At 42.7% G+C, this 15,439-nt stretch overlaps 1 protein-coding gene across 3 annotated transcripts in view; it reads left to right on the top strand.

Annotated features, from left to right (window-relative positions):
* The first annotated feature begins 542 nt into the window (after positions 1 to 542).
* Positions 543 to 15,439, top strand: part of Thumpd2 (THUMP domain containing 2) — a 44,538-nt gene continuing 29,641 nt past the window's right edge. Inside the window, exons 1-5 of one of the 3 annotated variants that reach the window (XM_041630916.1) lie at positions 543 to 672; positions 10,076 to 10,211; positions 11,399 to 11,808; positions 12,616 to 12,693; positions 14,476 to 14,528. In XM_041630916.1, coding sequence (XP_041486850.1) covers positions 547 to 672; positions 10,076 to 10,211; positions 11,399 to 11,808; positions 12,616 to 12,693; positions 14,476 to 14,528 — 803 coding nt within the window. In that variant the 5' untranslated portion in view covers positions 543 to 546. Of the gene's footprint in view, positions 673 to 8,651; positions 8,799 to 10,075; positions 10,212 to 11,398; positions 11,809 to 12,615; positions 12,694 to 14,475; positions 14,529 to 15,439 lie in introns of those variants that run through there. The other 2 variants (XM_041630918.1, XM_041630917.1) reach the window with 2 other exon arrangements.

Below are 15,439 nucleotides of genomic sequence, written 5' to 3'. Positions count from 1 at the left end.
CATCCATTTCCGGACCATTAGGGAGCTACATTCTAAAAGCATTCATTTCACAATTTCTATATAACTTATTCAGTACAAAACTACATAGCTAATTTAATGCTGGCGAATTAGAGAGAGATTTTTATTCTACCTATGTCATATTTTCTTTGTCCTTTTAAAAGTTAAGGGTTAAAAAAAATATCATTCAAATATTGTTACCCGTTACTCAAATTGGGTAGACTAAACTGAGTGCCACATTCATTATTTACCTAGACGACTGGCCAAATGCAAGAAATGTAGCAAGTTTCGGAAACATGAAGATATTCTGTTAAAGAACAAGAATTTCTGCTTTTGGCCCCATTCACCCGGTTGGCCTAGTCTTTGGTGAAGAGAGTCATGACAACATCCTTAGGATCCTTGCCGGCCTGCAGAAAGCTCGGTGTAGTTTCCAGGAAGACCCATAGGGGGCGCAGCTGCGAGGCCGCCGCTCAGGTGCGCGTTCCGCCGAGAACTCGGGGCACGCGCCCGAGCTCACGTGACCGGGTCTCGGGGCCGCGCCCGAGCGCAATGGCGGCCGCCGGGGACGAGCCAGGTTCTGACCCCGCCGGCGGCGCCCGGTTCTTCTGCACGGCGGGCCGCGGCCTGGAGCCGTTCTTGATGCGGGAGGTGCAGGCACGGCTGGAGGCTACGCAGGTGAGTCGGGCTCGCCGGGTCCCCACCGGGTACCTCTTCCCGCCAGCGCGGGGCTTAGGCCCGGGAAGGATGTGTGTGAGCCCGGGGCACCCATCCCTGCGAGCGGTGGGCTTCACCCAAGTCCTGCGGTGAGTGTGTGAGCACCAGGATCGAGTGATTTCTTTCTCTATCCGGTCTGGTCACCGGACATCTGTCACGACCAAAGTTTTAAAGAGGGGTACGTAAGCCAGTTTTGTTCTGATTTCCTAAAAAAGAAACTAAGCAGTGGCTATAATTGCAGTTATTCCTTCAGTGGAGATGTACTTTCCAGGCTCCGTTGTTGAGTCTTGTTACTTTCTTCACGAGGTTGGGTTTCACCTTGTGACTTGGCTATGAAGCTTAAAAAGTACACCTCAAACACACTCGGTAACTGTAGCTGAAAAACTACTCCACTCCTGCCGGCCTCGGGGCTACCTGTTCGCTGTTGTGACAAGCAGAGTTTAAACGCCCTCTTGTTCCAGAATGTGCTAACGAGGTTACTGAAAGCGGAGGGGTAAGATGTTGATACTTTAGTGTGGGGTGTGTTCTTGGAAAGAGAAAGTTTGCTAAAACCAAACTAGCGCTCACCTCAGGGTGCAGTGTTCGAAGCCCACAAAAGGAGTTTCAGCGATGGTCCGCAGGGGCAGCAGGGAGTTACCAAGAATGATTTCAGCCACATTGCACTACTGCCATTTGTGAATTGCACTACAGAATTTAACAGAGTGCTGAGTGTAATTTATCCAAAGTAGTCTCTCTGTAATAATCCCTGCATTCACCAAGGATTTAGAGGGTTTTATTTTGTTTTTTTAATTGTGTGTGTGTGTGCTGACATGAATGTATTGTACTGGTGGAAGCCTGAGATACCTGCTCATCTCCCAGGAACTGGAGGGACAGGTGATTGTGAGCTGCCCAGCATGGGTGCTGGGATTTGAACATGGGTCTTAACCAGGTGAATCCAATGATGTATTCAAGTCATGCAACTTCAGAATGACAACAGTAATACTCAGATTCTAAAATCAAGCATTCCTATATAATGCCCAGCTCTGCCAGCCATGTGGCCCTATACAGTGCTACCCCGTGATTTGCTCTGCTAACTTGGCCAGGTCAGTGTGGAAATAACAAGGCGTGATCCAATCTGAACATCTAAGATTATTAGAAAAAGGATACTACTTGTTTGTTTCCTCTTAAGATAAAATCATTTGAGGGAAACTTCAACAGCCAAGAATTGAATCCAATATGAGAGAAACTTTCTTGACAGTGAGAGCAGGTAAGTGCCAAGTGAATTCACCTTCTGCTCCGGCACGGTTTTAGAGAGATGTGCATAGTAGATCCGCACAAATAGCCTCAGCCTGCATCCCAGCCGCTCTGATTAGACAGCAGACTCTCCAAGTTAGTTACTGATATTTACATCAATCAAATACAATCCTACCTACAAGTGAAATTAGTCATGGGAAGGTCCCTCGTGCATGTGAAGATCTGCTTGGACCAGTCACTGGCGTTTGGCTGGGCTGTTGAGTAAAGTGCTCCCTTTTTGGCCTGAATAAGAATAACTGCCGGCTAAGCAGGGACATCTATAGTTTGTCAGGACTTGTAATGAACAACAACAACAACAAAGGCAAGGTGTTTGAAAAAGTCCTGGCTAAAGTAGTGCCTTCTTGGAACAGAGTTGTGCTTCCGTAGAGAGCAGCTGTGGTTGCCGTGTTCCTTTGTCAGGACCCTCACAGAGTGTCCCGGGTGTCCACCTCATGGAGTGTCCCTGGTGTCCACCTCATGGAGTGTTCCGGGTGTCCACCGTGGTATTAGGCCAGTCCAGCTTGACACCTGACTGACAGCCAGGGCTGTCAGAGCACCAGGGAAGGGGCTAAAGCAAATTTCCCCAGTCTCCAGCATCTTAGTTGATTTAAAGGAAAAGTAAACATTAAGAGGATATTTGCAATAATAAATATCAGTATTTAATAGTACTATAACAATAAGCTTACCTTCTGCCCCAGGATGGTTCCCTCTGGCCTGTCCGACCTTGATATCTGAAGAGGACTCTGTGACACCTCCCAGTACAAAAATGCAGTTGGTCTCATCTGTACGTACAATAGCGTAGTGTTCGCTTACAACTTGCACATGGGAACTCTGTCCAGATGACAGAGGGCACTAATTTCGTGTCAGTTGTTAAATTATTTAGGAAATAATTTACCTAAAATAATACCAAAGAATGAGTCTGTGTGTGCTCAGTATAGATATAAGGTTTACATCCTAAATGCTTTTCTGTGTGAGATTCACTGCGTCCACCAAGCGGGCTCCTGCAGCTACCAAGGACCTGCAGTCTAGGGACCTACCCTGTGGCAGCGGGTAAAGGCTGTTTACAAAGTGACAGTAAAGAACACATGCTCTACTCTTACACTGGTCTTTAATGGATGTGTGATTTCGAATAGCTTGTTCAGATTTCCAAGCCTCACTTTTCCTTGACTAATTCCTACTTTCATGGCATCACTGAGTTAAAGATAGGTGGCATGGGGTACATGGCAAATAATTGGTGTTCTATAAATGCTTTCCCACAAAATGAGTTGCACAGGGATACTAAAAAAAAAAAAAATCATTCTTGTGGTGACAAGAGTCTCTTAGAAATTTAGGTTTGCTAGAAGAAAATTAATATTCAAAAATCTGAATTTGTAAGACAAATTAATTCAGAATGATTGTTTACTTTTAGAAGGTAATCACTCAGTTTTAATTAGTGTTTTTCCAATTTAGTAAACGTAAGACTCACCAAGGAAGCTGTTGGAGGTGCATATTATCCCGGGGCGCCTGCCCCAAAAGGCTTTTCTTTCTGTGGAGATGCTGATGAGCTCAGGTGTTTGCAGTGAACATGAAAACACTCTCCCTGCCCAGGTGACTGTTGCTAGGGTAAATCCTCCCATACAACGTGCACCAGGAAACCTCGTGTGACCTCCTTTTCGCTCTCTCATGGGCACAGAAACAAACAGAAGAATATGGTGAATTCTCCCTGCTCATCAGCCAGCAGCCGTAGCGATCAGCCCACGGTGAATTCCGCCTCATTCAGCCCTCTGCCATACTCCTAGGAATCATTTCATCTGCATGTTCGCTTGTGCAGCTCTAAATTATGACTCTTTCATAGCCGCATAGATAGTGTAAAGGAGATGAACTTTCTAAAGTATGTCACCTTATCATTTTCACAGCTAAAAAGTCCATCCCTTCTCAACACATGCCTCATTAGTGTTCAGAGTCAAATTTGTTTTCTAATATCTCTTGTTTTAAGTTTGTGTGTTTAAATACCGTCTACATATTGTGATTGGTTGATACTCTTCATCTATAATTTTACCTCTGTTTCTCTCTTTTTTTTCTCAGAATTCTCATGTTAAAGTGACTGGGTTGTCTGGACTTAAACTAATGCAATCTGTAAAATAAAAGGCCTGATATAAATATTTCAGTCTCTGTGCACCACAACTGGTTTCTGTCGTATTCCTGTAGGCGTTATTAGTCACGTGGTTTCTGTTATATTTTTTTTTTCATTGTTGTATTTACATCCCTTTGGAAAAAAAAAACAAAACATTAAGCCGTTCTCAGTTCAACAGGGCTTTCTGATCTGCCATGGCTGTGTTAGCCAATAGGGTCCCACAGTGGCTATTTAGAGAATCCGTTTTTTCTTCAGATACCTTAGTGACACTATAAATGCTCAGAAGCTGTGCATCCTAGTGGCATCTGGATTGAACACAAAGTTACCCTCATCTAGATTTGCCAACTGTGGTGGTTTGCAGGAGATGAGAATGACCCCTCTAGGCTCATATATCTGAATGTTTGGTTCCCCGTTGGCAGACTGTTAAGGAAGAATGAGGAGATGTGGTCTTGTTGAAAGAGGTTAGCCACTGGGGATGGGCTTTGAGGTTTCAGAAGCCCATACTAGACTCAGCCTGTCATTCTGTCTCTCCCTCTCTCTCTTCTCTGTCTCTGCCCCTTTCTGTCACTGTCTCTTTGAGGATAAGATTCAAGCTCTCAGCTACTGCTCCAGCACTATGCCTGCCTCCCTGCCTGCTTTCCCACCATGATCCCTACCATGCTGACCATGGACTCAACCTCTGAAACTGTAAGCGAGCCCCCAATAAAATGCTTTTAAAAGTTGCCTTGGTCATGGTGTCTCTTCACAGCAATAGAAAAGTATCTAAGGAGCTGGGTGGTGGTGGCACATGCCTTTAATCCCAGGACTCGGGAGTTAGATCTCTGTGAGTTCAAAGCTTGCTTGGTCTACAGAGTGAGTTCCAGGACAGTCGGGGCTACACAGGGAAGCCCTGTCTTGAAAAACCAAAAAGAAAAAAAGGAAGAAAATAAAGTAAATAAGACATCAACATTCATTTCCATGGCATGATTTAATGTATTCTTCTATGTCTTGGTTTTTTTGTATTGCTATAAAGGAATACTGCAGATTGAGTACTGTGTAGAGAAAGGAAATGTATTTTACAGTCCTGGGGGTTCAGAAGCCCAAGGCTCAAGGACTGTATCTGTGAGGGACTTCTTGCTGCCTTCTAACATGGCAGACAGCATCCAGGGAGAGAAAGTAAAAGACAAACAGACACAGTAGGGCCCAAGTTCATGTTTATAGCAAGCCCATTTCCTGTGTAACATTAATTTCCTGCAGCACTGTACCTTAGAAAGCTCCTACTCCCCTCCCCCATCATGCTTTGAGCATACTTTCAGCACAGGGATGTTGGGGCACATGGAAACCTAGGACTCCGTCCTCTGCATTTCCTGTAAACTGGGTTCCCGTCATTTATGTCTAGAGCTTGGTCAAACTGAAGGTTGATTTCCCCATCTCCATGTTCCAGTAGTGGGGTAAATATCTAAAGTTGCCTGGATATTTTAAAGTATTTAATGCACATATTTAGACCACTTTCAATACAGAAAAATCTCTTTATAACAATGTGTAATGTGTGGAGGCCAAAAAAAATGTAGGCCACTTCCACCCTGTCTGCTGGTCAGAGAGTTTGGAGATTGACAAGCATAGATGCTTGTCCCAACTCAGGATGGGACTGCTTCGTTCTTTTGAAATGAAGATAGCTCCATGCCATCCTGACAGGATGTGTAAAGTACTTCTGCTCCTCCTTTTGTAACTATGAGGTCACTGGGGAAAGGGCGGTCTTCAGGATGAGTGATCTAGAGCACCTTTGCTACCTAGACAGCAGAATGCTAATGATTGGATGTCTCAGAGTGATAAAGCGATTGACTGTGAGTTATCCATTGTATCATTTGTGTCATGTTCATAAAGTCTTGTTACCTTTCCCCCTCCCCCATTTACGCTGGGCATAAAAGGTGTGGGAAAATAAATGAGAGCTGATTTCAGTCACTGGAATGTCCTCCCAATACTTTCTGTGGTTTCTGTCCTATTATTTTTTTATGTGTCTTCATATTCCTTACTATATTTCTAAAATTCCTACTCCTACCCTAGTAAGAAGTATTTTTCATGAGGCCGGCCCTCAACAGTAATGTACTAAATTCTAATTTTTAGTAAGAATCATAGTTATCGTTAAGATAAAATTGCATGCAGCAGAGGTGATGTTATGTTAGCTAAGGAGAGGCTCCTGTAGATGGCTCACTGATCTCTATAAATCCACACAGAGGAGACTATTAACCCAGGCCTTTAGTAGGCCAACCAATTTGTGTTTTTTGTTTGTTTGTTTAAATGGCATTGTGACAATAGGGTCTAGTTAGAGCTAAGAGGATTATTTCGTAGTTATTTCTGTGGGATGTAACATAAGCCTTTTCAAGATTCTGTGTACTCCTTTTAGTTTAATGCCATTTTGGAAGTTAAACCTATTTTAAAATTCGGTCTTAAAAATGAACCAAAACAAACTTAGACACCACCCTAACAGATGATTTAGTACCTTAAAAATTCATTCTGTATCTAAATACCATCTGTAGAATTAGAAGTTTGGTACCTACCTGTGATACTATAGTGTGCCTAAATTTGAACATCTACTAATCTTTGGACCAAACTTGAGTTCATGAATGTAAAGGGAAAGACAAAAATGCTGAGGAGTTGGAGAAGAGCTCTTAGCTCAGGGTTAGACACCAGACCAGTTTAGACCAGTTTAACACTTCACCTTCACGACTCAAAAGGGAGGGACAACTTGTAAATAGCTTTTCAAATAACAGCTATTGGAATGAAAATTCTAGAATGCTATATTGCTCCATAATATTATAGTTGGATATGGTCAGTTAGAAGCAGTAAGCCTGAGGAATCCTGGGTAAAGGCACTTGCTGCCAAACCTGAATGTCCACGTTCAGGCTCTGAGCCCCGCATGGTGGAAGGAGAGAGCCACATGTGGTCCTCTGACCTCCACATACGCACTGTGGTACTCGTGCCCCCACAAATAAATAAATGTTAAAAGTAGTACTAGGGGTGGAGAGATGATTGATCCTCTTCCAGAAAACCACGTCAGACTGCTGACACCCTGCTTCTAACTCCAATGGATCAATCTTGCCTCCACATGCATCCAAACACGCATGCATACACATACACATAATTTTTTTAAGCGAATAGGTAAGTTTAAGAACTAGAGTGTTGCTAGGAACACAGTATTGCTCTTGCAGAGGACCTGAGTTAAGATCCCTGCACCCATGTCACATAGTTCACAACTGCCTGTGACTTCAGCTCCAGGAGACTCCGGTACCTGTGATCTCTTACGGCACCCAAACACACATGTGCTTTTCTAGACACATACACATAATTAAAAATAGTGAAAATAAGTCACCCCAAAAGCAATGAGAGAAAGCTGGAGGATAAATTCTTAAATACTGGCATGCGTTCTCCCACCTGCTTTAAGGTGATGTTAATATTCGCAAGGAAAAAGTGTTTGTATTCACATACGTGACTATGTGATTCTCACAGTGACTGAATTAGTAAACATTTCTGTGTTTCTCACGTAAAAAGACTAGTAAGTCGTGTGTAAGTTAAGACAATAATGCTGCTTTGGGTTTCGAAGATGGATTTGGTATTTTAATTAATCAGCATACTGCTCTCGTGACTGATGTCCTGAATATGTCAGCCTTTTCAGTTATGTCAGTTCATACCCTGCCATGTTCTGAATAAGCCTTTCTTTTAAAAAGAGGATATTTTAAGAAAATCTGGTTGTACAAACTGTTTTCTTTAATAGCCAAAGAAGAAAATAAATTGCTGAACAGTTAAAGAAGTATAAATGTCAAGATTACTGGACTAAGTAAAATCCTTGGTCTAGGTTTTTATGTCCACTTTCTTGTTTTTATTACTTTAATTTCTTTGTTTTTTAAAATGTGTATCAGTGTTTTCTGCATGTATCATAGTCATGCAGTTCCCATGGAGACCAGAAGAGGACATCAGATCCCCTGGAACTGGAGTTACAGATAGCCTTAAGCAGCCATTTGGATGCTGGGGACAATGTCCTTTGCAAGAACAGCAAGTGCTCTTAACCACTGAGCCATCTCTTCTGTCCGTTACTTTAGTCTTAAACCATTCACCTTCAGCAAAATAGTTTTGTTTCTTCAGAATCTTGGCAAGGATTTTAGGTTAAGTTGCATAATGACCGTGTGTGTGTGTGTGTGTGTGTGTGTGTGTGTGTGTGTGTGTGTGAGTGACTTATTTTATGTTCATTGGTTTTTCCTGCATGTGTGTCTGTGCTTGCAAAGGTCAGAAGCAAGCTGAAACTGGAGTTAGGGGTGATTGTGAGCCCCTGTATGGGTGCTGGGAATCAAACCCAGCCCCTCTAAAGGAGCAGTCAGTGCTTCTAAGTGCTGAGCCATCTCTCTAGCCCCAGAATGAAGAATCTTCTTAAGAATGGGATTCTTAGTTCATTCTGCTGTGGCAGACTAGCTGGCATGAGGTAATACATAAGACAAGACATTTATTGAATCCTCATTCTGATAGGAGGAAAGTCAAAATATCATGGTGTCTGAAATGGCCATGCCGGTCTGTGTCATGATGAGATGGAGAACCTCAGAGCCTGTCTGAAAGAGGGCATTTATACAGGAGAGGAGTGGGAGCCAAGCTTCTCTTACAGCAACCTGCCTCTCTGGGAAGTAGCTCCTGTCATGAGACCCAACTCACCCTGGTGACCAGCATCAGCTCCGAGGTTGGTGTGACCCAGCCACTGCTTACTAGGCCAAACCTGTGAAAAGTTCTGCCATCTTTCAGTGCCGCCATACTGACCAGTCTTCCTGTCTATACACATTCAACCTATAGCACAGGGTACCCCAGATTCCCTGGCGCCTTAGTTCCACATAGCTTAGGGTGATGTCAGTCAGCTGTGAGCATTGTGAGGAGGACTCCCAGACACCCATATCCTTCCAGGGCTCAAGGCAGCTACAAGTGCAGTTTCCACACCACACTCAGTTCCCTGTGGTATTTTCCTCCTTCCCACACGTGCCACAGGCTCATCCTAAAGCTGGGATGTGTATCTCTCACTCCTGTTTCCCTGTCTATACCCACACGCCCCTCATGTCTGCCTCAGTGACCTGTTCTCCCTCCAGCATCACATTCTACACCGTCCTTTATGCCCCTTCCAAGGTAATTTTTCTGTCAGCTACACCATTGCTGTCATAGTTTTCATCGGAATTCTTTAATGACTGCCCATTCCCATCTGTGGTGCTCAGAATTTCATGGCCATGTATCAGGCTGGCCTAAGCGATGCCATCCGTCCCCAACATGCCAGCATGCTGACAGTTCACTGCAGCCAGCTTTCTGTTGCTTTTGCACCTGCTTCTGTTAGTTAGCAACCTGCTTCCTAGGTCTTACAGGATTCGTCCCCAGCATTTTAGAAACGGTGGCTTCGTATTAAATGCTAACATACTGTATAGATTGTCAGTATGGCTGATAAGCAGTTAAGCGTCATTTTCTTCTGAGTTTAACTTACGGTATTGTCTTACAAGTTTTGCATCTTAGTTTATATGGCTGTCATGTTATTGTTCAGTATTTGCTGTATGTTCCCTGGTAGACATGGAAATATTTAATAAACATCTATCTTGTTCTAGACACTTAATTTGTAATATGCTTATTACCTATATTTTGCCTACTTTTAAGCAGTGGGTGAGGTTTGACAGTGTAATTATTGAATATTTTGTATTTTTTTTTCCAGGCATATGGGTGTGTGCTTTACAAGAGGTAACATAATAGTCTGACCATGTGACCTTACACAGATTGTGTGACCTACCCTAGATGTCAGTTTGTGATGTGGAAAATGGCCATGATAAAAATCTGCCAAGGGTTGTCAAGTGTTTAGAGGAAAAGTAGATGTTGGAGGTGCCTGCTGCGGAACCTAACAAATGACAGATGCTCCACAATGACCAAAGGGAAGAAAGAGGCCCTTGTTCTGGCCCAGAACCATATTGATGCCTGTTTTTCTGTGTCTAGGTTGAATACATTTCAGGAAAAGTGTTTTTCACCACCCATTCAGATTTGACCTCAATGAAGAAGTTGAAGTCAGCGGAAAGACTGTTTTTGTTGATTAGGAAGCAGCTTCCAATTGCAGTTCCTTCTCTGAGCAAAGGTACAACACGCACCCTCTGCTTTTACCCACCTGCTGTGTGACCAGGGTTGCCCGCCCAGCAGCTGTGTGTCTCCGGTTCATCCATACTGCGTCACTGTTACGGACTTTAGTTCCCTGGTATTGTCACGTATCTGTAGCCAGCTCTCTTGCTTCTCTTGGAATCTGCTGCCTCCTTTCGGGATCTTATCGTTCATGTTTTCTTTCTAGAAATGAGTATGTTCCACAGTGTTTGATTGCTTTGAAGCATATAATAACCAGAATACAATTTTGCACCACAAGTTGGTAAAAACTGTCATCTTACAAATTTTAACTAAATGAAATAGTTGGAAATTTGCTACATAGTAAAATTTTCTTCTCCTAAAGGCACCTTAGGAGATTTCGTAATTACTCCCTAACTTTAGAATTATGTTGTATAAATAATTTCAAGATTAAAGCCATTTTAAAAGGCAGACACTGCAGGATTTACACTGCCCCAACCTTCACTCTGATTCCTATGTGCATAAGACATCAAAGAATTACATAGAAAGTTAGGACTGAGAAGGAAAAGAAGTTAAAGGAAATCCCGAGGGTTTGTGGGGTCACCATAATTTCCTCCCATCATCCATACACTGTCATCTTGAAGGAACTATAGTGATAATTTTCAGATCAACTTAATGACTTTTGTTTATAAAAAAAAGGTTAAAGGCAAGCTGACAGCCCTGGACTTATAAAAGTGACTTGTGTATCTGAAGTTTGACTTCATGGAAACTCATTTTAGGATTTATGTTAATATTTTTGTGGTCTAAAATTAAATGGGTCCAAGGTTCAGCTGCTCTGTTTCTGAACATTATTTTTCAGTTTATGAGCAAGGTCACTGTTATCTCAGAGATGTGTGTATCCCCAAGGTCTGTGCATAAACTCGCCACCTGCTGAGTGTAACACCACAGGATATGTGGCTGTGCTGAAGTTTGCATGGTTTTCCATAAATTTGATAAATCTTAGATCTCTCTATATAAATAATGAAATTTATTCTTCTGTAAATCTTAGAATAAATTATCTAAACTCTAAATAAAAGTGAAATTTTGTGTATGTAGTAATTCAGTAAAATGTTTTAAAGAAATAAAGGTCATGAAATCTGCATTGGTGAATGTAATAGACAGTTGTCTATAAAGTTTGAAGATGGATAAACTGAGGTTTTGTTTATTTAGGAAAATTACTTACTGAGCTCCAGAGACTTATAAATGAGGATCCAGGAAGTTGGCTGAAGGCCATTTCGCTTTGGAGAAAACTTCTTGAACGTGATAAAAAAGGAGAAAAAGTTTCTCAAAGGGATGTTAATGCACTAAAGCGAAAAGTGGGAGGAAATGAGATTGTCCTTGCCAAGAAATTAAAACCAGAGGAGAAGCAGATGGTTGAAGAGAGCCGAGGGGAAGGCCAGCGCGACGGGCTTCCCGAAGACTCACTGGAGCAAGGGGATGCTATCACTAAAACTGACCAGCTTCAAGAGCATGGACTCCAGGATGACGTGGTGAAGGCAGCTGACACTCAGAACCAGGACTTGACCTTCAGGGTTTCCTGTCGCTGCAGCGGGAATATCGGAAAGGCCTTCCCTCCACAGGTACGCTCACCTTCCAGGTGGAATTCTCCAGTGGAGATAACACTGCCCAGACGGATGATGAGGTCTGTCTTCATCTGATTGTGTGTCTCTAAATGTACGTTTCCCTTTTTAACTTTTCCTCAGCTGCTCCAGAGGAGCACTGTGCTATTCCACATGGCCACCCTTGCTTTCCTTCTAAACATTTTCTTAAGTCCATAGATGTCCTTTGTAAATGCTGATGCTGTGGTCTTAATATGTTAGGGGCTCTTCTTCATTACAATGATATGCTTATAGACAGCCACCCTGCACTGTGATGTTTGCAGCCTTGTCACATGACCTAGATGTGCACATGAAGTCTAACAGCCTGGGGAAGGGTGGGCACCTGTTTCCATCCCAAGACCTCGTTGGTTAGTCCTTACAAAGGTCAGTAGCTCAAAATTGATCTGGATCTTTTAGCCAAACTTAGAATCACATGGACCCTAAAGGTGAGTCTGATAAAGCTGATCTGGTCATGTGGAAACATAGAGAATGAGTTAATACATAATCCTTCAGTGGGTGTTCATTTCCTTTATTAGAAGGGTCACAAATATCAGGTCATGGTCTTATGTCACACACCTGCCAGAGTAGAGTTTCCACCTTAGAGAGTAGTCCTAAAGAGTTTGAGATGGAGAAGGTAAAATACAGCCCTGTTGCCTTGCATAGGCAGTCTCGGAAGTTATATTTTCATATCACTAAATTACTGTCAGGTGATAGCTAGCTCTTGTCCATTTTAAAGTTTTCTTCTTATTTCTTATGTTCTTAACTTTTCTATGACCTGTCACTTTTCAGGAGGCAGGAAGAGCGGTTGGAATTGCTCTCATGAGGAAGTTTGGATGGAAAGCCAATTTAAGGAATCCACATTTAGAGGTAGTGAATATCCATTTGATTTCTATACAACAGCATCATCTCCTTTCCATACTTTTCAGGTTGGGTTGACTTCCGCTATAAAAAGTATGTCTACATGGATCCAGCAGCCTGTTTCTCTTCGGCAGCCAAATGATGCAGAAATGTCTTACCCAAACTGGGCTACTTGGCCACAGCTGAAGGAGATATTTATAGTGAGGTTGCAGAGGCACTTCATAGTCTTCCCATGCATAACAAATATCTTTAATAAGAAATCATAGCTGCTATGTAAAGAAAATGAATAATGACCTAAAGTATGATAAAGTAATGACCTAAAATACGATAGTCACTTTGGGTGATGGTCTATAAAGTTCTTAAGACTGAAAGAGTAAGAGAAATCCCCATTTTTTAATTTTATGTGGAAGACTAATTATGACACATTAAATTCTATCCAGGACCTAATGGAAGGAAAGAGGCTAGGGTTTTTTTGTTGGGTAGGAGGGTGTTTGTTTTTTCAGCTTGACCCAAGATGGAGTTGTTTGGGAAGAGAGACCTCAGTGGCAATGCCTTCATCAGATGGCCTGTGGGTGGGTCCGTTGGGCATTTTCTTAATTAATGTGTGATGTGAGAAGGCCCAGCCCACTGGGGGTGGCAGTGCCACTCTGCAGGTGGTCCTGAATTGTCCAAGCAGCAGGCCAGTAAGCAGGGTCCTCCATGGTGTCTGTTTCGGTTCCTGCCTCTGTTGTGTGATGTTTTACTCTTTTGGCTTTTTGAGGGGCCCATCACCCAACTGCCCAATAAATCAATACATGGAAGCTTAGTCTTGGTTAGGAACGCCTGGCCTTAGCTTGACTATTTCTAGCCCACTTTCCTTAGCTTAAATTATTCCCTCTACCTTTTGCCTCTGGGCTTTTCCCTTTCATTCTGTATATGTTACTCTCATTCTTCCTCTGTGGGTGACTGGGTGGCAGTCCCTAGCAGCCTCCTTTTCTTGACTTCTTTCTCCTCCTCTTCATTGTTTCTCCTTCTGTTTACACTCTTTGTCTCCTAGCCCCGCCTGTCCTTGCTCCTGCCTTGCTATTGGCCATTCAGCTCTTTATTAGGACCATCAGGAGTTTTAGACAGGCAAAGAATCACAGCTTCACAGAATTAAACATGTGCATCTTAAACATAGGTCACACACCTTAAAATAATCCCCAGCATGCCTTCAGGTCCCCTCCTTGAGTTTTTGCCCTTACTTCCTCAGTGATGGACTGTGACCTACCAGTTGTAAGGTGGAGTAAACCCCTTTCTCCCCAGGTTACTTTTGGTCCTGGTGTTTGTCATAGCAATAGAAACTAAATAAGAGCCTTGTCTGCAGACGGCAGAGTGGAGGACACCCTGGCTTAGGAAAACTTCCTCTGCTGTGTTCTGTCTGTGTGCTGGGATAGGCAGACTTGCATGGCTGCAAGTCTTGCTTGAGATTAGAGCAGGCTTTAGGAAGTCTTAGCTACCGAAGTCTAAAAACTACAGTGCATAGGTCCAGCAAAGAAAGATCCAAGCTCTTTGACCTGTGACTCTGGAGCTCGCCCACCACCTGGCCCTGACTCTGTAAACCTTATCACCTCTGGTTAAGAACAAAAGATTACAGAGGTTGTTTTTTTTTTGTTTGTTTGTTTGTTTTTTTGTTTTCCCCCAGCATAACAAGTAGGTCTTGGCATTTCTTATTAAAATACAGGTCATATAAACTCAAAACAAATGATTCCGATTTTCATATCTTGATGTAGTGTTTTCTTGTGCTATTCTGATTCTGTTTTTTTCTTTCAGATTTTCATGCATCTGAGTGACGCTTACTCAGTGCTGGGGATTCCTCTGTTCAGGTAACCGATGTACTTGTAGAATTAAGAACTTAGTTTTATTTCTGTAGTATGAGTGTTGGTACAGCAAAGGAGGCAAAGCTTCCTGGGACCCTTGCCAATTGACCATGGTCGTCCCTGGGCTAGAATGAATCTTGGAACAATATATCATTATTTCTGTTATTAAGTAGTTTTCACAGACCCATGTATAAACTATAATTGTTCAAATTCTTTTTTAAAAGCTTATATACTGAATTCTTACCTGCAGCAGGCACTTTGTGTAGTTGTTTTGGGGAGAAGGCTGGTTGATGCAAACAGTCATTCTTAGGTCTTGAAAGGTTGTAAGTATCAATACATTTTTAAAATGTCTTGTGTGTCTAATCCTGTTCACAGTATAGGGATGTAGAGACTCTTCTGTTAATTCTCCATTTGCCTTAAGCACATGTTTTCTCAGTCGTAAATGAGATTTTTTTTTTTTAATGCTTAAGATGGTTTTAATGTCTCTTATCCAGTGGTGAGCTCTCCAGCAGACCAGCACAAGGCAGAGAACTTTGCAGATGCCCAAAATGTAGAATGATAGGTCCTTGCTATCTGCTGGTCATATGGTAGGCTCTGCCAGTGTCTCACCACCACCAAGGATCAGGGGTTATGTGAATGTTCTTGGTATAACAGCCCCTATGAGACCGTTACCTAGTGGGTGGCCCACTGCTTCCGCTGGGCCACAGCTACTCCACTGCCTGCTCCTAGACCAAGCCTCCCTGCTGTATGCCCCACTGTCTCCAGGCTGCCCCACTGTAGGGTCCTGGATGACTTAAATTCCAGTACTTCTGCCTCTCTGGCTTTTTTTTTTTTTCTAAATCCCGTTTGCTGACAGAAGGGAGTGGGAGAAACTACAGTGTGATTACATTTGAACTGTGTATTTATTGATAATCACC

The sequence above is a fragment of the Microtus oregoni genome, unplaced genomic scaffold, assembly GCF_018167655.1.
Source record: "Microtus oregoni isolate MIOR12 unplaced genomic scaffold, Mior012 000036F_ref0000092, whole genome shotgun sequence".
Lineage (NCBI taxonomy): Eukaryota > Metazoa > Chordata > Mammalia > Rodentia > Cricetidae > Microtus > Microtus oregoni.
The sequence above is the reverse complement of the archived record's forward strand: the minus strand, read 5'-3'. Positions and strand labels throughout refer to the sequence as shown.